The sequence below is a fragment of the Eptesicus fuscus genome, chromosome 13, assembly GCF_027574615.1.
Source record: "Eptesicus fuscus isolate TK198812 chromosome 13, DD_ASM_mEF_20220401, whole genome shotgun sequence".
NCBI lineage: Eukaryota > Metazoa > Chordata > Mammalia > Chiroptera > Vespertilionidae > Eptesicus > Eptesicus fuscus.
In genome coordinates, this window is record NC_072485.1 from 27,627,689 (window position 1) to 27,648,691 (window position 21,003).

A 21,003-nucleotide genomic window follows, 5' to 3' on the forward strand; every position below is an offset into this window, starting at 1 on the left:
TAAGGTAGGACTGGGGATTCTTCCTTTCACCGCTTTGCTTTCTCTTTCTTTTTCATTTTCTTTTCCCTTTTCTTCCTCCTTATCTCACTCCTCTCTCTTCCTCCCTCGCTCCCTCCCTGCCTTTTTCTCTTCCTCCCTCTCTTCACCTCCTCCCTCCTCCCTTCATTACCAACTGCATAAGGACAGAATTTTATTAATCAAATTTTTGGCTCATGGGCTAATATTATCATGGGACAGTTCCTGGCTTTCATTCACTCATTCATTCACTCATTTATGATGCTGTGCTTAATACATGTGAAATATTAATAGCTATACCTTTGCTTTTTTTTATCTAATTTCCTTACTCCGCCTAAAAGGTAGTTATTATCCTGAGTTGTGTATATCATTCCTTTTATCATTGGTTTGTTTGTGTGTTTTTTCATATATCACATACCTAAACAATACATTGCTTAGTTGTTGTTTATTTAACTCAACAAAAGAATGATATTATTCTATATATGTATTCTGCTGCTAGTTTCCACTCAACATCATACTAATATGATTCACTATGTTATTTGTAACTGATTTCATTCAGTTTTATTTCAATTAATATTCCGTTGTGTGAATATACCACAAATTGTCCATTCTCCTGTCAATGGGCAGCTCAGTTGTTTATATTGTGCAGTTTTGAACAATGCTGCTATGAACATTTTTTACTTGCTGCCTGAGACCTATCTGAAGGTTTCCTCAGAATATATATCTGGGAATGGAAATATTGGCTCATAGTGTATGCAAGGATTAAACTTAAAAGATAATGCCAAATCGTTTTCCCAAAGCTATAGGGCCAACTTGCATTCCCACCTGAAACATAGAAAGCTCACATTGATACACATTTTTTCTAACGCTTGGTCCTGTGAGATTAATTTGTCAATTGCATGCCATGGAACGTGAATGCTATCTAATGGTGTGTGATTTTGGTTTGCTTTTCACAGGTTACTAATGAGATTGTGCATCTCTTGGTATATTTATTGGTCACGTATATTTCATCTAATCTTTCAGTGATAAGATTTTATTGGTTTATACTAGTAAATACTTGATATTTTTATATTCGCAGTTGTGATACTTTAATCATAAAAAGACATATGGTCATTAAAGTGAAGTAGATATAATATAGTAGCATAGAGAATAGTGAGTGACTTCTAATAAAGGATCACAAATAGTTAACAAATGTGAAAGAAGAGGAAATAACTCTGTTTTGAAGTTATTTTCATGACTTTCTTTACAGCTTGGTGTTCATTTTTCTTTTGACAGAACGATTTCGAGATTTACTGCTTCCTTCATCTAGTCAAGACTCCGAGATTCTGCCCTTCATTCAGTCTAGAAAATATCCCAAGTAAGCAATAGGAGTGACTGGGTATTGAAAAGGGAGTGGGCAAGTAAGTACTGGGAGAGATTTGGGAGGACAAAGACAAAATGTGTTCTTTCTTAAGATTTCTGAAAAAGCCAGAATAACTTAGCCTAATTAATGTGGGCATCTTTTACAATGTAATGTCCCAGGCTCTGCACAGCTGGGTCAGAGAAAAAAAGATTTGCTTACAAGTGCAGCCAGCTGTGGCTGGGAACTGTTGAGAGTGCAAACCAAACTGTCTGCGTCAGTGTCTGGCCGTGTGTTTCTCTTTGCTTGATGCTGTATCAACAGACACAGACACTCTGAGTGTCCATCTGGTTTCCTGTTTCTATTCTTTAAATGCAAAGGATTTATTCATATTGTAATAAGTGGCTTTCAAATACCCATGTGCTAGATGTGATTTTAGCAATTTCCACAGATTCCTCTGTACTGTCTTCATAGTTATGAGAAGGGTTATCTCCTGGTCCTTTCTCAATGGGGGCAGACCTTGACTCTCTTAGATGCCACAGGTGTACTTATTGGTTGAAGGAATAGTCCTTCATCTTTCCAGAGAATAAGGAGTTACCAGGGATTTTTTTTTTCCAATTAGGCATCCTCTTCCTTAAGGCTGACAGATGCTGCTCTCTTGATCCTTCCTGGGGAAGCTTCAAGCTCCCTCTCCTCTATGAATGTCTGACACTATTTACTAGCTAGTATGCAAGAGGCTAAAGAATGAATAAACTAATATCATAAATAAAAAAGAAAGGTCACTAACTTAAAGAGCTAAAGCTTGGCTCACACATTTTTCATCAAAACTAATCACTATGCTAAATGAGTCCTTCTTTGATTGGTTGGGCAGTTTATTTAAGTATTCACTGAATTTCTCTTTCTAGGATAACTTTTCCCCCTAATACTTAGCTTTAATAATATTTACTTACCTCTCAAAACAAAAATAAATATAGAATCCAAATTATCTGTTCATTGTTTTAGATATGAATCCTTATTTAATCTCTAGCAATAATCTTCCCATTCCCTTACAACACACAGGGACATACATGGGCCTGGATAGCCTGGTATTAATACATTCCTCTTCCATGTACATATTAACGGGGAGGATGGAGGCGCGTGAAGTGATGGATGCATGTCTATCTGCATTTTTCCCCAAGGCTGCTATTTGCAGAGGCCAGTGATGCCTGCTTTTCTGCCTCTTAGGCAACTGCCTGCCTGATACTTTTGCTTAAAGAGGGGAATCACAGTGGTTTCTCAGCTGGTGACCTGTTTGCTGCTATTTCCCTAGGTTTTCATAGCTGCGTGGCCTTACATGTTTGCTTCTTGTTCTTAGGTTACTTTTCGGATAGTGATGTGATCCATTCTAATATTTAAGAGAGACACCATGTGACAATCTTTTGCCAATGTCTGCTCCTTGGCGTAGATATATTCTTTTTGATATCTGTGGATTAAAAGAATAAAAACCATCTATAGATGCCTCACACACCATATTACAGCAGTTGAGAGTGCGGACTCACCAGCTGATGTGACCTGAGACAACTTAACCCTCTGTGCCTCAGTTCCACTTGTGTGCAAAGGGGTGTTAACAAAACCTACACTCGGGGGTTTTATAAAGATTAAATAAATTAAACAAAAAATACTTAGAACCCAGTTTACACATAGGAGTACTCCGTTCTAACTGCAGGTTTTTTTATTATTCATGTAAAATTGCGTACAGATTTAACTAGGTTTGCCCATTTCCAGAATCTTAGGGAAATAGATTATTGATCCATCTTGGAGAATAGCTTTTATATCAGCATAACTTTTGCCAACCTGCCCTTATTAATACATAGGGAAGTTTATTTATTCACTATTTCTAAATTATCACTAACTGCTAGTGTGACACACTTCTTTGGTGACCATTTAACATTTTTATGAGGTTCAGTTCTCTAAAGCATCAAATGAAAGCATGCTAATTAAAGATTTCTGGGTCTGAGTAATATTTATATAAAAATCCTCAATTAAATAGAGTTTGTTTATTTAAGTTAAATAATATTAAACTTCACGACTTCCCATTGCCCATTTAATGTCTAGTTTGGCAGTAGAATTTTAGAAGGTGTTAGTGGGAGAGAGGGGGGATAATAGAATTCTATCTGTGCTGTGCCCAGGGAGTGTTGCGTTGGTCCAGGGAAGGGCATGGGCATGGAAGCAATGCCCATGTGAAAACTGCCAGGGAAGGAGAAGAGAGAGCTATGGTAAGGGCCAATTAACAAATACAAGTGGGCAGGGATTTGTGTATGTCTCAATCTAATTTAAACAAATTTTGGATTATTTATCCTTTTAAATATCCTCCTTTATTCTCTCATTTATATTCACTCTCAAGTATATTCTCATTTATTCATTATTGAAGATAACTAAAAACAAAGGAACTTCACATTTTTTGACACACAAAAATTTCTGGAAAACTGAACATTTAATCAAACCGTTATTATTTGTTGCTTTTATCTCAGCACAGTATACCTATTTATTCTGAGATCTTTTCTATGAATATAGTCTTGCTTAGTGAGAGATGTGTTTTAAGAGCTAAAACATGGGTGAAGAAGCAAGTTATTTGCCCTGTGTTACATAGTGTCACAGAATGATATTCACAGAGCATATTGTAGCCAACCTTTCGGTGAGACGGTGAGACTCACTGGACACTGGTTAATGTAGCTGATGAAGGGACTGTGGTAATCTGGATTGGGGTGGGTTCTCTAGTCAGCATAGTATTTATAACCTAAAGCATCTTGTTACCAAGCGACACCTAATAGATAAAGGCACACAGTGAAAGGTAAAAAGTATTCTTTATATAAAAGGGGGAAAGAGAAAAAAATAAAAAAGGAAAAATAATCCTGAAGAACTAACTAGTCCTTGAAGTGTGTGTGTGTGTGTGTGTGTGTGTGTGTGTGTGTGTGTGCACCCACATTTTAAGGGAAAGCCATTTTTAAAAATGTTACTTGCAATGGTGCTGGGAAACATTTTTCTAAAACATAGTATTCATTAATCACATTATTACCTTTGTGAACTTGCACTTGACCCACTGCTAAAGCCAGGCACGTCCATTCTAATCAGCATGTAACTGAGGACAGTGTGACATGAAAATTCTCAGAGAGTGAATAGGGGTGGACGTTCATGAGAGACAGAAAGAGGCAGGTGATCTAAAAGAAGAAAATGCTGATTTATTAATTAGAGGGAAGAAATGGAGATAATGAAACTCAAGTTTTGTTGATCATTCCTTAGATGGTGTCATTGTTAGTAACTTTGAAGGACTTAAGGTTAAAATGCATTTAGACTAGAAGGCAGCTGCAAATACCCCTATCCTTGAAGATATAAAATGGTTTAGGACATTTGGCATACTTTTACTCACAAGTGACTTGCAATCATTTTAGCAGTTAGGCCAACAAAACATGATCCATTCACTCTGGAAAGTTTAAACATTGTATGTATAAAAATACTGTGAAAATACAGGAATGAAATGTTGCATATCTCTGTTTGGTTCTCATAAAGATCAAGTTGTCTTTATGCTTAGTGTCAGAACTGTTTAGAGAGAGGAATATTATTTAAGACAAATTCAGAGCTGTTCCTGTTTGTCTTGGTTTGACACCAAAGAACAACCTTGATTGCTTGAGCAATAAAAGCAGTGTCTTAACTCAACGTCCTTCCCAATGGGCTGCTTAAAATAGGCTTTAAACAGTGATGTTGGGCAATATGCTTAAACTGAAGAGCCTCAGATGACCTTCCCTGATTTCATCTATTCTCCAGTGCATCTTTCTTTTTTCCTCAAAGAAAGTTTGAGTTCATCTTTTTCTAAACAACCATCCCTCTTCAATAATTTTTGTTCAATCTCATGTCTACAGTACTAGTATATTTAACTAAGTTATTACCATTCATAATAAAAATAATAGCACTTAATGAAAACTTTTACATACCAGGAATTGTGTTAAGTGCTTTAATGCATTATTTCATTTAATCCTTACCATTTCCCTGTGAGTTAGGGAGTACTATTTCCCCAATGTTCAAATTGTACATATTAGGAACAGGGGTCTCCCATTGAAGAGCAGGATTTCACACCCAGGTCTCTTGGGCCCCCAAACTATACTTAATTGTTCTATACTACTCATTTATTCATTTATTCATCTGTCCATTCTTCCATTCATCCATTCTTCAGGTATTTGTTGAATAATTACTGTGAACCAGAAGCAGTCACAATTACTGAGAATCTATAATAAAAAAAGCATAATATGCTAATTAGACCAGATGTCCTTCCAGATGACCTTCCAGATAAAGCCGGGGCTGCGAGGGCCGAGGCAAGCTGCAGCGGCTGCAAGGGCCAAGCCCCTTGCACAAATTTCATACATCGGGCCTCTAGTATTAAAATGATTAGGACATAGTATGTGGTTTTGAGGGGCCTGAAGTCATGGGGGAGGGGGAAAAGCAGAATCAGAATTAAATGGAGAAATTAACGATAGCAATGTGATAAGATGTGCTCATTTTAAGAAATGCACTAAATTTAATGAGAGAAGAAAATAGAAAGTGCCTTCCTGTGTAGTTTATTCATATGAAGTTGAATTCCCCCTTAAGTAAAATCTTGAAAAGTGCTGTGTATGAAACCAGATGAAGAGGCTTTTTAGATTGAGCAGAGAACATAACAGCATGAGGAGCCATGGAAGTGCATGGTTCATTGAGACATCACCTTCCTGTGGCTGAAAAACTATGTGTCTGTGTGTCTGTATATGCACAAACATATATTCAAGGAGGGGTGTAGGAGAAATGAGGGCAGGGACTACTTTATGAATTCCTGTGTTGTCATTTAAAGGAGCTTAGATTTTATTGTGGAAATAGTAGAGAGCAATGAAAAAATTTTAAGCAAATGAGCAAAATAATTAGATTTGCATTTTCATGATTTATCATGGAGCCAGAGAGGGTCATACATAAACAATGGGGCCAGCACACTAGCTAGTTGACAATTTCATACTCAGGAGGGAAGTGATAAAAGGTTAATACTGTGCTAATAGTAAGAAGGAAGAGCAGATAGATGTCTGAGAATGTTAGGCATAATAATGTGAAGACTATTGAACAAGAGTGAGAGGGAAAGTGAATGGGATGAAAAGGAGAGGGGAGGGAAGGAGAAAGGATGGCACACAAGGAAAAGGTTCAAGGAAGGAGTTCAAGGTTTTTCACCTAAATTGCATCAGCTTACTGGACCCATGGCTGGGAACAAGTGGCAGGTCTCTCTCAGCATCACTTTTTCTATATTTCAAATGGAGATAAAAGTAGTAGTATGGGAAAAACTCCCCCTTTCTCCTTTATTCCTACATACAATACTTCTGACACCAGATTTGAGGGTGTGTATTTTTCCACACCAACCAATTATTTGATACCAGCTGGGTATCCTGCAATTTAATTTAATTCTGACACTAACTGGAGTTAGCGCAGACTCCACAAAGAGCTCAGTTCTACAAGACTGCTCATCCCCACATCAATGCCAATCGCAAGTAGTAGGTCCACAGGTTACCAACAACTTCTGTCTGAGTTGGCCACAAATCAGAAGTTTTTACAACTCCCTCCTTGGATTCAATCATATCCTGAGCAGAACTCAGGGAAAACATTTAACTGATGTTTACCAATCTATATATATAAAAGGCTAAGTGACTGACCACCTGTTCGTCAGACCGACCCACCAACCAGCCGGTACATATGGCGCACACTGGCAATTTAAAAATAAACATTAGCCAGTCAGAGAAAGATAAATATCACATGATCTCACTCATTTATGGAATATAATGAACAGCATAAACTGATGAACAAAAACAGATCCAGAGACAGAGATACATCGATCAGACCATCAAACCTCAGAGGGAAGTTAGGGGAGGGTGGGGGTAAGGGAGAAAGATCAACCAAAGGACTTGTATGCATGCATATAAGCCTAACCAATGGACACAGACAACAGGGGAGTGAGGGCATCATTGGGGGGATGGGGAGTAATGGGGGAATAAGGACACATATGTAACACCTTAATCAATAAAGAAATTTAAAAAATTAAAATAAAAAAATAAACGTTGACTTGCACATGCACAATACATATAAAGCTCTTGCTGGCGCCAATCACATGCATTTCGATCTGTCATTGTCAATCGTGAATTTGGTTGACACTTCTATTATAGAGAAAAAGTGAAGTGATATTAAAATATTTCTTCTAATTAATTTCCTTTCAATGAACACGAATCCGTGCACCAGGCCACTAGTTTGTTATATAATAAAGGATGCAGTGAACAGCAGATAAGGATATAGATAGGGTGAAATCTGGAAGGGTCTTGAGTAAGGGAGCTTCTGTCTCTGTGGAGCTGGGAGTGCACGATCCCCCTGGCACATAAATATGTCCACCAATTTGGAAACTCTCTGAACTCAATACTGTTGGGATTTTACATGAAGGCTTCATCGCATAGACCTGATTGATTAATAGCTTTATTTCCAATCCCCCTCCCCTCTCCAGAGAATAAGGGGTGGAACATTCCAAGTTTCTAAGCATGGCTTAGTCTTTCTGGTGACCAGACCTTTTCAGGAGTTCCCTAAGAGTTGTCTAATTAAAACAAATGACATTCCCATCACCTAGGAAATTTAAAGAGATTTAGGAACTCTGTGTCAGATGCTTCCACCACTAAGGTAATTACAAAGGTCTTAGGAGCTCTGTGTCACAAGACAGGGACAAGACGTAATTACTGAAACAAAAGAGTCTCCTAGCACCCCTATTTATTCAAAAGGGTTCTGGGATCTCTGTGTAGGAACCAGGAGCAGAGACCAATAACCATATTTCTTATTATTTCACCAATACCTTTGCTCTAATGTTTGCTTTTAGGAATACACAGTACCTGGCATACTTCTACCTTGTAAAGTATTGTGATCGTTAAGTAAAGTGAGGTAAAGTACTTGGCCTTTTGCAAATATGAATTCTCATCACTGTCCTCATTCTCAGCTCTGTTCTACCTCTTCTCAAAGCCCTGGCTTACCTCATGGCAGGGGGAGGAGTTCTGCCTCATGGTCTGCTTCAGAGTCTTCACTCTAGGCTGGATCCTGTCAGGAGGATAAGTTGTTCTGCCCGACTGAGATGGCTCTGCCAATGGGATCTATTTGGAGAGTAACTAATTAGGGAGGAGCTCTTTCTATGGTGTACCAGCTTGTGCATGGTACACGGCTATTCTAGTCCTGTGTCCACAATCACTGCTACTCATAACAATTCTTTATAATATACATACTATTTTCGTATTGGCGCTTCATTAAAGGATCCCTGTCTCTCATCTTCTCATCCTTAAACATAGGTTTGCTTTTGTATGATAGGTGATATTCCAACACCTGGCTGGCAAGAGATATAAAGAGTTGATACTGTGACTAGAGTGTGAAATGCAGTAATGAGGATTCCCAATTCTTTTGATATTCACAAATCTAGGCAAGCAAGATGTCAGAATGAAGCTGGTGTATCCATTGGAAGTAGGTCCCAGCCCCTGGGCTGGGATTCACAAGTACAGTCCTACCATCAGAATTTCAAAAGCAAGGAAAACCACCAAAAGACAAACAAACAAAAACCTCAAAATCTGCCAAAACTGAGCACTGCTGCAATTGTAAGGATTTTGACTCAGACATATGATAAGTGAAGAAGCGCTCAGTGCAAGGCTAATGAGCATGCAATCAGGATGCTTCAGTACTGACAGAACTCATTCTGGACTCAGATGAGAACTGGTTCAAGGATAAAGCCAAGATGAGCTATAGGCAAGGTCAGGAAGCTGACATCTCAAAACAAGCTGAGGAAGTAAACACTTTCTAGGAGAGAAGCACGTGTGATGCTCCATCTAGTGCCTTTGAGAGCTGTTTACCTTCCCTGTTCTGTCCGTCCTACAATCTCAACTGTCATACATCAGATGGTTCTCATTTTTTGGTATTATTGTTTATCTGCTTTGACTCAGAGATTATCTATCAGTTGAGAGAGAAAGTGGCCCAAAGTTCTCTGTTAAAAATCTTAAAATCCCATTTTAATGGTCTTGGATAGAAAGGCCTCCTTTGTGCATCAAGTGAGTTAGTTGTAGCTCCTAACAGTGTTCTTAGCTCTAGACAAGCGAGGTGTTACCAGAGTTAAACCATGATTTCAGAAATAATGTATGAACACTGTAGCTTAAGTGACTATTAAAGTAGCTGTTAAAAGCCTGTTTTATATTACATTTACCAATTTATAATGGTTAAGATAGTATAATTTTGATAATATGTCTGTTTTATAGGAATTCCTTGCCAAAAAGTTTTCTCCCTGCAGATCCTAATTCAAGGCTTCTGTTTGTAAGACCTTGATTGAATGAGTCAGAATTCCAAGAAACAAACATCAATTAAAGTGGTTTTCCAAACAATGTTGCTTTTATTTATGCATGAGATTGCATTAAGTAATGATCAAACATTAATTACAGAGATTTCTTAGCATTCTGCTGGTGAAGTTTCCTTTCTTAAGTTGTTCCTGAAATCCAAACAATGTGGACTGCTACCTCCCACCTCCCACCAAGTGAATTCAAAAAAAGTGAAGGACTTATCCTAATTACCATATTTAAAATCACCACCTCAGCCAGCTCACTCCCTGCCCTCCTTACTAGTTGTAGCACAACATCAGTGTCAGGCGGGATATGTTTAGAAATACTGATTCTTGGACTAATGGACTCAGAAAACCTGGGGTTGGGGCCCAGCACTCTGTGTTTGAACAAGCCCTCCAGGAAATTCTGATGCATATTAGCATTTGAGGACCACCAGTGAAGGGTAGAAACATTTTGAAGACTCTAAGACTTTTGAACTCCACCCCTCCTTCTTGTGTTTACTGATATGATTATCTTCTGGGAATGGAATGGTTTAAGACTGAAATGCCACCCTCTCTGGGGGAACAGTTAATTCCATTCATCTTTTTCGGAGATGAAGAAAGACTTGTTGTGAAGGATGACCTTGAACCCTTCCAGCCTGCAAAGCAGGGTTTTCCAGGAGTTTTTGATTTTTTTGTTATTTTCCAAGGTGTGTTATTTCTAACCAAAATAAGGTATAATTGACTATAATTATTAATACGTGATTTTTTATGGATATGAGCTTTGGAGTTAGATGCACAGAAATTTAATAATAGTCTTTCCCCTTAATAGAAAATGGCTTTGAGCAAATTACTTAACATATTTGAGTTTTAGTTCCCACTTCAGTAAAAAGGAGGTTAAACCTTTTTGGGAAAATTTTATGTGGATTAGGAGTGAAAATGTATATAGAACATTTAGTGTAGGCCCTGGATTAAATTAAATATTCAATAAAGAGTTTCTATTTTTCTTATATCTCATTTTAGGTTTTGAAGGTAAGAGTCTAAGATTTTGATTTTTTTTTTAAATTACAACTTTTTTTTTAACGTCCAAGCTAATCAGATAAAGATAAAGGCAAATAATTTTCCCCAAAAATGTGCATTTACATTAGCATTAAATGGATGTAAATTATAAAGCTTTATTATTAATAATATCGAATATTTATCAAGTGCTTACTGTGTTTAGGTCTATGTTAAAAGCTTATCAAATGTGTTAGCATTCAGTTACATAAAACAGAAACGTAGTAAAAGTGATGGGAGCTTATTTTTCTCAGGGAACTAAAAGCACCTAGATAAGTGGCATGGTATCGGTAGTGCCAATATGCTACATCTGAGATGTCTCCGGGTCTCTTCTTTCCCTTTAATTATCTCAAGTTGGCCCCTTCACCGTCGTGTCCTTATTCCAGGCAGAAGAAAGAAGAGCAAAGGGCATAAAAGGTCCATACAAATTGAGCCAACCTCCCTTTCAAGAAACTCCTTGTATCCCCAACACAAACATCTACTTAATCTAATTAGTAAACAGTGTCTTATTTTGGATATTTCTTACCTATCTTCCATTTCAACCACTGTTTTTTTTCTGTTGATATTTAGTGATCTTTTTTCTAGGATAGATGTTCTTTGTCCTACTAATGCTGAAGGCATGGATTATGTGTGGTTTTATTTGCAGTTTTTGTTTGGAGGAAGATTCATATTCAGGTAGCAGACATTATCCCCAGCATTTGAAATCACTAAATTATCACTTTTTATAAAGTCTCAATGAAGATAATATTCACAGAAAACAAAAGGAAAATAGAGCAAAAAAAAATCTCATTTTCTTATTAAATTGGTGGAGTTACCTGAAAAGATTCCTGAGAGCACAGCTTCTCTGACTTATGTGCATACGACTAACCTGAGATCTTAATAAAACACAGATTCGGATTCAGGTAGGTAGGGCCTACAATTCTGACTTTCTAATAAGTTCTCAGATTAATACTGTTGGCCCAAGAACCACACTTTTATAGGAATGTACCCCATCATATTGGCCAAAGCCTAATGAAAGGCTTTTCATTCCTTTCAAGGACATTTGTCACAAGGGAAGAGAGAAGTACTCAGGATTTTAAGCAGAAAACAAGAGAGTAGATAAAAGAAATCTCTCTCCTCATAATCACCTATCTTTATATATATATATAATTGATTTCAGAGAGGAAGGGAGAAGGAGAGAGAGATAGAAACATCAGTGATGAGAGATGATCATTGTTCAGCTGCCTCCTGCACACCCCCTACTGGGGATCAAGCCTGCAACCCAGACATGTGCCCTTGACAGGAATTGAACCAGGTACTCTTCAGTGCATAGGCTGATGCTCTATCCACTGAGGCAAACAAGATAGGGCAACCTATCTTTGATTACAAAGGAAAATCTGAAAGCACACCTTTCCTTTGCACTGAAAATCTTAGTTTATTTGCATTGAATTATATTCTACATTGTTTTGTACTGTTTATTTGTTCCATTCCACTTTTTTTTCTCTTCCTCAAACTTCTCTGTCTCTTTTTCTTTTTTTCTTTTGTCTGTGAAGATGTGTAATAATGATAGAGGCCATGGTCTATTTCTTATTTAAGTTGAGCTCTCTAAACTAATGGAAAAGAAATGGCAAAACAAAATATACTAGCACAAAGAAAGTTGGGTTTTGAAAGTTTGTGTAAGCTAAGACAAGCCAACAATTAAGATAAAGACCTGCTATATATGCACTTGTTTTCAGGAGGAGAAGTTGCCATGTAGGAAAAGGCGGGTGCCCGGCTGGCGTGGCTCAGTGGTTGAGCATTAGCCTATGAACCAGGAGGTCACGGTTCGATTTCTGGTCAGGGCACATGCCCAAGTTGCTGGCTTGATCCCCAGTGTGGGTGTGCAGGAGGCAGCCAATCAATGATTCTCTCATCATTGATGTTTCTATTTCTCTCTCCCTCTCCCTTCCTCTCTGAAATATATATATATATATATATACACACACACACACACACACACACGCACACACACACACACACTAGAGGCCCGGTGCACGAAATTTGTGCACGGAGGGGGGTTGTCCCTCAGCCCAGCCTGTACCCTCGCCAATATGGGACCCCTCAAGGGATGTCCGACTGCCTGTTTAGGCCCGATCCCACTGGACTGCTGGCTCCCAACTGCATGCCTGCCTGCCTTCCTGATTGCCCCTAACCTCTTCTGCCTGCCAGCCTGATCACCCCCTAACTTCCCTCCTCTGCCTGCCTGGTCACCCCTAACTGCCCTCTCCTGCAGGGTTGATCACCTCCAACTGCCCTCCCTTGCAGGCTTGCTCCCTCTCAACTGCCCTCCCTTTCAGGCCGGGTGCCTCCCAACTGCCCTCTCCTGCTGGCCATCTTGTGGTGGCCATCTTGTGTCCACATGGGGGCAGGATCTTTGACCACATGGGGGCAGCTATATTGTGTGTTGCAGTGATGATCAATCTGCAGAGTACTCTTTTATTAGATAGGATAGAGGCCTGGTACAGGGGTGGGGGCCAGCTGGTTTGCCCTGAAGGGTGTCCCGGATCAGGTGGGGGTTCCCTTGGGGTGTGGCAGTCGGACATCCCTCTCACAATCCCCCCTGAGCTAGGGGCCTGTGGTGGTTTGCAGGCCAGCCACGCCCCCTGGCAACGCAAGCAGAGGCCCTGGTATCTGGAATTTATTTACATTCTACAATTGAAACTTTGTAGCCTGGAGTGGAGCCAAGCCCGGGGCTCCCTCCGTGGCCAGCAGCCATTTGTGTTGGGGTTATAATTGAAACTTTGTTGCCTTAAGCGGGTGAGCCCAGCCAGGGTGTATGGAAAGCTTTGCTTCCCCTGTTGCCAGCGGCAACCCTGGCCTTCTCTCTCAAGCTCCATTTTGCCACCATTTGTTTGAATTTGTTTACCTTCTATAATTGAAACTTTGTAGCTTGAGTGGAGGCTTAGGCCTGGACAGGGCAGGTGGAAAGCTTGTCTTCCTCTGTTACCTAGGAAACCTTGCTCTCTGTGGCTGTAGCCATCTTGGTTTGGGTTAATTTGCATGCTCGCTCTGATTGGATGGTGGGCGTGGCTTGTGGGCATGGCTTGTGGGTGTGTCAGAGGTATGGTCAATTTGCATATTTGTCTATTATTAGATAAGATATATATATATCTGGAGGGGAGCTGGGAAAAGGATGGAATGAGTGGTTTGAGGGGAGTAAAGTAAAATATTTGAACCTAAAGCCTAAAGGCATATAATAAGTCACAGAAAATAAAAGGATTCATTACCATCTAAATAAACAACAGTTCAAATTAAACTCAATCTATAAAATAGCATTTTTTGTTGAAAAGACTGGTTATAGTGCAAAATTCTATAGATTTAAATTCAATCTTAGAGTGTTTATCTGAATATATGCCCTCTAACAGCTTTCAGAGGTAATATTATTTCAGGCAGGGTTGCACCTGTGTTTAAATATATGTTGGAGTGGGGTGTGAAATTTAGCTGTTACACTTAAAAGTTCTCTAAGGGTTGTCAGTTTATAATTCATGTTTACAGCTAACTACCTAGTGGAACAGTTTGAAGAGTTGGGTAGCTTTTCTTTTATTTGAAATAGTGCATATTAATATATGTTTCAGGTTTCATGTTAGCAGATCAATCCTACATTAGCAAGCACAAAAAACAAAATCAAAACACAAAAAACATTTTTTCTTTTAATATTCTATAAGAACTAAGTCCAATGGTGAAGATCTATCTACAGTATGTGTGTTTAAAAGTATAAAATAAACATAATATACTACATGCTCAATAATACTCTTGGTGTTGTGAAGATCTAAAAGTCTCTAACACACACAAATAATTTATTTTTTATTATTTAATTATAGTAGACATTCAATACTATACTAGTTTCAGGTGTACAGTGTAGTGATTAAACATTTATACAACTGACAAAGTGATCTTTCCAATAAGTCTAGTACCCACCAGGCACCATACATAGTTATTACAATATTGTTGACTATATTCTTTATGCTGTACTTTACATCCTGTGAATATTATCTTACTGCAAATTTGTAGGTCTTAATACCTTCACCTTTTTCATCCAGCTCCCATTCCCCTCCCATCTGGCAACCAACAAACAAAACCAAACCCACATTTATAATTGTTAATGCATGTTTTAAATGGTAGGTAGGACATGAAGGAAATTGCTTGGAATTATAAACCATAACAAATTTATTTATCCCCCCAAATATAAGGCTGATTTTAATGGGCAATGTGTGGAGGACAGAGATAAGTCCTGGATTCCGGGACAGTTGGGGAGCAAATCAGAGACCCGTGCAAATTGCCTAAACTCCTTGAGTGAGACATCATCACCAAATAAGGTAGAGATTAAATAGTCTGCTCTGCAGGAGAGTTGGGATAATTGACTCATTTTGTCACTGGCTCTGAGAAAAATGGAAATAAAAATCTCCCCTGATATTTAGTAACCACAAGCTCCATCTCACTTGAGTTGGAACAGTGAATTCATAATATGTAGCCCAATAAACCCAGAGACTAAAGTTTAGTTTAAAGTGATTTCAGATTTATGGTGTTCTCCTGTTGCCCAGAAGAGGAAAATGAAAATGCTCCTGTAGGGGACACATTTTAACTCTCAAAGGATTCCTATACATAAGGCACCATGGAATATGAGCTCTTATTTTTTAAAATGAGGGAACAAAACACCATGAGCACATGTTAGTAGAAATCATATATTCAAAAAGTATAAAACACATGCTTACTATGTCTAAGGAAATAAAACAGCATTGAAATAATGATTAAGACACATGGGACAATCACATTTCTCAAGGTACTTTTGAAAAGAGCCAACAGAGCTTCTAGACATAAAAGATACAATATCACAAACTTAGCTGGTTAACATAGCCATAGTGAGAATGAATGAGATGCAGTACAAAGAGATTAAGATATGGAAATTATGAAAGAAAGGTTGAGAGAGATATAGTGGAAGGAGTGAGAAGTTTCCATATTTCTTTACATTAGAGATCTAAAAGGAAGGGAAAGAGAAAGTGCATGTAGGAAATGTACTGTTTGAAGAAATAATAGCTCATATTCAGGGTTACCAATAAATCTCAAGCAACATAATAAAAATAAATTCACCATGGGAAACATCATAATTTACTTATAGAAAACTAAAAGCAGAGACTAAGGCAATGTAAAAGTAGTCAAGACAAGAAATGGGGAGGTAAGAAACATGAAAAAGTGAGACATACAGTATAAGATAATATTTTGGTAAGTAATTCAACATAATTGAACTAAATTCTACAGTTTAAAAAAATGCCATCGATTTCTAGGTGTTAATTTTGTATCCTGCTATATTGTCGAATTCATTTATTAAATCTAGAAATTTGTTGGTGGAGTCTTTAGGGTTTTCTAAGTACAACATCATGTCATCTGAGAGTTTTACTTCCTCCTTTCTAATTTGGATGCCTTTTATGTTTTCTTCTTGTCTGATCACTGTGGCTACCACTTCTAGTACTATGTTGAATAAGAGTGGTGAAAGTGGGCATCCCTGTCTTGTTTTCGTTCTTAGAGGAAATGATTTTAGTTTTTGCCCATTGAGTTTCATGTTAGCTGTAGGTTTGTCACATGTGGCCTTTATTATGTTGAGGTATGATCCCTCTGCTCCCACTTTGCTAAGAGTTTTTATCAAAAATGGGTGTTGGATTCCATCAAATGCTTTTTCTGTGTCTATTGATATGATTATGTGATTTTTTTGGTCTTTTGATATGTTTATGTGATGCATCATGTTTATTGATTTGTGAATATTGTACCATCCTTGCATCCCTGGAATAAATCACACTTGGTCGTGGATCATCTTTTCAATATATTGCTGTATCTGATTTGTTATATTGTGTTGAGGGTTTTAGCATCTATGTTCATTAGGGATATTGGCCTGTAATTATCTTTCTTCATAGTGTCTCTATCTGGTTTTGGAATTAGGATAATGCTGGCCTCATAAAAAGAGCTTGGAAGTGTTCCTTCCTCTTGGATTTTTTGAGGAAATTGTTGTTAGCTCTTCTTTGAATGTTTGATAAAACTCCCCTGTGAAGACATCCGGATCAGGGCTTTTGTTTGCTGGAATTTTGTGATTACTGCTTCTATTTCCTCAGTTGTTATTGGCTATTTAGGTTTTCTGATTCAGTTTTGGGAGATTGTATTTTTTTAGGAATTTGTCCATTCAATCCACATTGTCCAGCTTGTTGGCATATAGTTGCTGATAGTATTTTCTTACAATCCTTTGTATTTCTGTGGTGTCAGTTGTTACTTCACAGCTTTTGTTTCTTTGGTTCCTTTCTTTTTCTTGATGAGTCTCTTTTTCTTAAAGGTTCATCCATCTTGTTTATCTTTTCAAAGAACCAGCTCTTGGTTTCATTGATCTTTTGTATTGTTTCTTTTTAGTCTCTATGTTGTTTATTTCTGCTATAATCTTTATTATTTTTCTCCCTTCTACTAATACTAACTCTGTGCTTTTCTTGTTGTTTCTTTAGCATTTCTCGCAGTGATGGTTTGGTGGTGACGAACTCCTTTAGCTTTTTTTTTTTTGGTCTGGGAAGCTTCTTATTTCACCTCTATTTTGAATGATAGCCTTGCTGGATATAGTAATCTTGGTTTCCATTACCTTGAATAATTCATGCCATTCTCTTCTGGTCTGTAGAGTTTCTGATGAAAAATCAGCTGTCATCCTTATGGGAGCTCCTATGTAGGTACCAAATTGCTTTTGTCTTGCAGCCTTTAAGATTGTCTCTTTGTTTTTAATTTTTGGTATTTTAATTAAGATGTGTCTGGGCATGGGCCTGTTTGGGTTCTTTTTGCTTGGAACTCTCAGTGCCTCCTGAACTTCTATGACTTTTTTCTTCATCAGGTTAGGGAAGTTTTCTGCCATTATTTCTTCAAACAAGTTCTCTATCCCTTGCTCGCTTTCTTTCCTTTCTGGACCTTCTATGATGCAAGTATTAATGCTTTTCATGTTGTCCTATAGCTTTCTTAAGCTGTCCTCCTGTTTTTTAATTGTTTTTTGTTTTTCTTTTTGGTTCTCTGATTGAATTATTTTTTTCTAACCTGTCTTCTAATTCACTGATCCAATTCTTGGCTTCCCCTAATCTGCTATGTATTCCTTCCAATGTGTTCCTTTTTACATCTACAGCTACATTTATCTACATCTGATAAATTTCTTACCTTCATTTCATTTAGTTCTTCTCTGGAGAATTCTCTCGTTCTTGCATTTGGGGCTTATGTTTTTTGTCTCCCCATTTTGGCTGCCTGTTTGGGTTTATGTGTCTATGGATTAGGTAGATCTGCTAGGACTCAAAATCTCTAATGCAGTACAATTTCAAATGCTGCTTGTGTCTGGCCCTGAGTACCCTGCTTGAAGTTATTAGCAATCCACAGCTTGTGGCTCCCTCTGCTTGGCCTGGGTACCTTTGAAAAGGACCAAGATGTACACTAAGGTCTGCTTTTCCTAGCCCTGGGCTCAGAATTAGTTCAGGTAAACACTCAAAGCCTCCTGAGACCCACCTCTGCCTGAAGACTGATGGTGTTGTCTTGAGTAGTCTCAGGCTATTGCCCACAGTTGCGGGGAGAGGTTTTTCAATAGGGAAGGGGGTGGGTAATTTCTTCTGTCTACAGGCTGATTGTTATTTTCATTCTCTTTTTGGGCTTCAGAAACTTCACAGGGTGGAGCAAGCGGTTTTCCAATTGGGTAGGGTAATTGCTTTTTACCAAGCAAAAAGCTGCCTGGATGATAAAGTTCTGCCAGACAAAGATGTCCTCTGCAGTATGAGGGAATGACTCAGCAAAGGAAACCAGGGTGTCTGGCTTTCAAGTTCTAGCCCCTGGCTTCTGCTCACACAGCTCCACTGGACTCTACCATCCCTCTGCCAGAACCCAAGATGAGTGGCTGCACACAGGATTTTGTGTGTTGGCCCTTTAAGAGGGTGCCTGCATTTCCAGCTGTTCTTCCTAGCAGACAGCAAACCTGCTGCTTTTCACAGTCAGATGTTATATGGGCACCTTTCTCAGTTATGATGCTCTGGTTTTGGGAGCCAGGCTTGGGGTTTAGACTAAGGTGACCAGATTTTAACATTGGTAAAGCGGGACAACATTGATTGGGGGGGGGGGGGGGTTTGATTAATGTAAGTCTTATGTGTCACTTTCAAGGCCGGCACTAGACGTTTTGCCGCCACTATAAAATATAAATAATACGAGTACTGTCTGCTAAATTCAAGAAAATTTATGTATTTATGAAATAAATAAATAAATTACTTACCTAAATTATCTGAATAGCTGATTTGTAATGACATCACTCGTTTAACTAGCTTACTAGCACGCAGTACGATGTGTATCGTCTGAGAGACAGTTACAAAATGTTTTCGTCGTTGCCAATCCCCAAAAATGCCATTGTTCATTAAGTCCAAACAATGGTGGTCGAATTCTAACAACTGATCAACAATGCGAACTTTGATAAGCAGTTCTCGATAATCAGTTCTCAACAATTATTTGTTATTATTAAAGTTTAACATTATAAAATTAACAAAAATAATATAAAACTCATATCCTGGCTAAATAGCCACATGCCCGCCGAAAATCATATATTCCCTTCCCCTTCACCGCCGTTCCCTAGTTTGTCATGCATTCTTTCCAAAAATCGGGACTTTTTAAAATGCCGCGGGACGTGGGACAAATTGTTAAAAATCGGGACTGTCCTGCCAAAAGCGGGACGTCTGGTCACCTTAGTTTAGACCCCAGAGTTCTCAGTGGGAACCCCCTCAGCTGAAATATCTCTCTGGAACTTCAGTTGCTATCTTTGGGAGCCTGTCCAGCCCTTTTGTGCCTCCGCCCTTCCTACCAGTCTCTATGTGGTCTCCACTTTCCATCCCTGGTCATCAGGGTTCTCTCCAGCTAGTCTTCAGTTGATTACTCAGGATGGTTTTTCTGTATTTTAGTTGTAATTCCAGTTTGGTCCTGGAAGTATATCAGTGTAGTTTCCACTTACTCTTCTGCCATTTTGGAATCTCCAAATTACTGAAAGGTTATTGCCAGCATGACTAGGACAAGAAGGACCTTTGTAAATCTCTCCCATCACTCTTAATTTTCCTAGATCACCCTGTGCTTGTAATTTATGTTTCTGACCCTTAGCAGTGCTTGTCTCAGTGATGCTGGTCCAAAGTCAGTGTGTCCACAGCTTCAAAAGGCCAAACTGTCCAATATCTATTCTTTTTAATTAAAATGTTTTTCTTAAAACACTTTTATGACTTCTGACCAGCTCTCTCCTCAGATTATCTAACAAGTTCAATTTTAATTTATTGTGATATCAGTGTGTTTTGGGGGATGTGATAAGAAGGTTGGGAAATAAGATTGCAAGAAGTGTTGGCTGTATTTTTAATATACAGGCAGTCCTTGGGTTACGTCGGACTCGGCGTACGTCATTTCGTGGTTATGTTGCCATCTCCCATTTATTTATAAAAAAGAAAAGTTCCATCATTTCGATGTATGTACATATGTGCTTTATGTTTTTTATTATTTATTTACCACAAGTAAAGGTAAGGAATTGTTATCTTTCTTTTACATTTTTTTTTTACTGTGTCACTTCATTACTGCTGTGTATGTGCTCCATGTGAGTGACGTAGGTGCTTATGTAGGTGTGTTCCGACTTACGGCGAAAATTGCGTTATGTCGCGCTCCGTAAGAACAGATCTCCCACATAACCCGAGGACCTACTGTAGTTGAATTAATTTGTAGCTCATAGATTTCTCCACTGAGAAAAGATTTTATATTACTGGTGTATCAGCTCATCAATGTTACTCATTAAAACAATTCAATTCATTAACATTTAATGGATTCTACCTTCAAGGGATTCTACTTTCAATATTTCAAAAAATGTTCATGTATTTCTGAATGGGCCAGGGAAGAGGATTCCTCCTTTTCTTAGAATGCTCTTAGATTCACAGTCTTCATAAAGAAACTTTTCACTAGTCATCAACTGAACTTTAAAAATGCATCAGGTTGATCTCCCCTCCACTGTGTTGCTACAAGATTTGAATAGTTGCCTTTACTTTCTGAAATCTTGTCACAGATATAATGAGAGTAGTAATACAGCATTCTTTTAAAGACAAGGTAGTAAGATAGAGAAAAATTAAAGGCAATGGATTTTGCACATTAATCAGTTTAAATATGTAAAAAGTGATTTAAGTAGTTCCTCTTTCTGCCTCCCTCAAAAACCCAG

General features: G+C 38.3%; 1 protein-coding gene across 1 annotated transcript in view; it reads left to right on the forward strand.

Moving 5' to 3' along the window:
• The window catches only part of NOX4 (NADPH oxidase 4), a 163,895-nt gene that overhangs the window by 113,407 nt on the left and 29,485 nt on the right, over nucleotides 1-21,003 (forward strand). Inside the window, exon 13 of the mRNA XM_008153612.3 lies at nucleotides 1,291-1,372. Coding sequence (XP_008151834.1) covers nucleotides 1,291-1,372 — 82 coding nt within the window. The remainder of the gene's footprint in view (nucleotides 1-1,290; nucleotides 1,373-21,003) is intronic.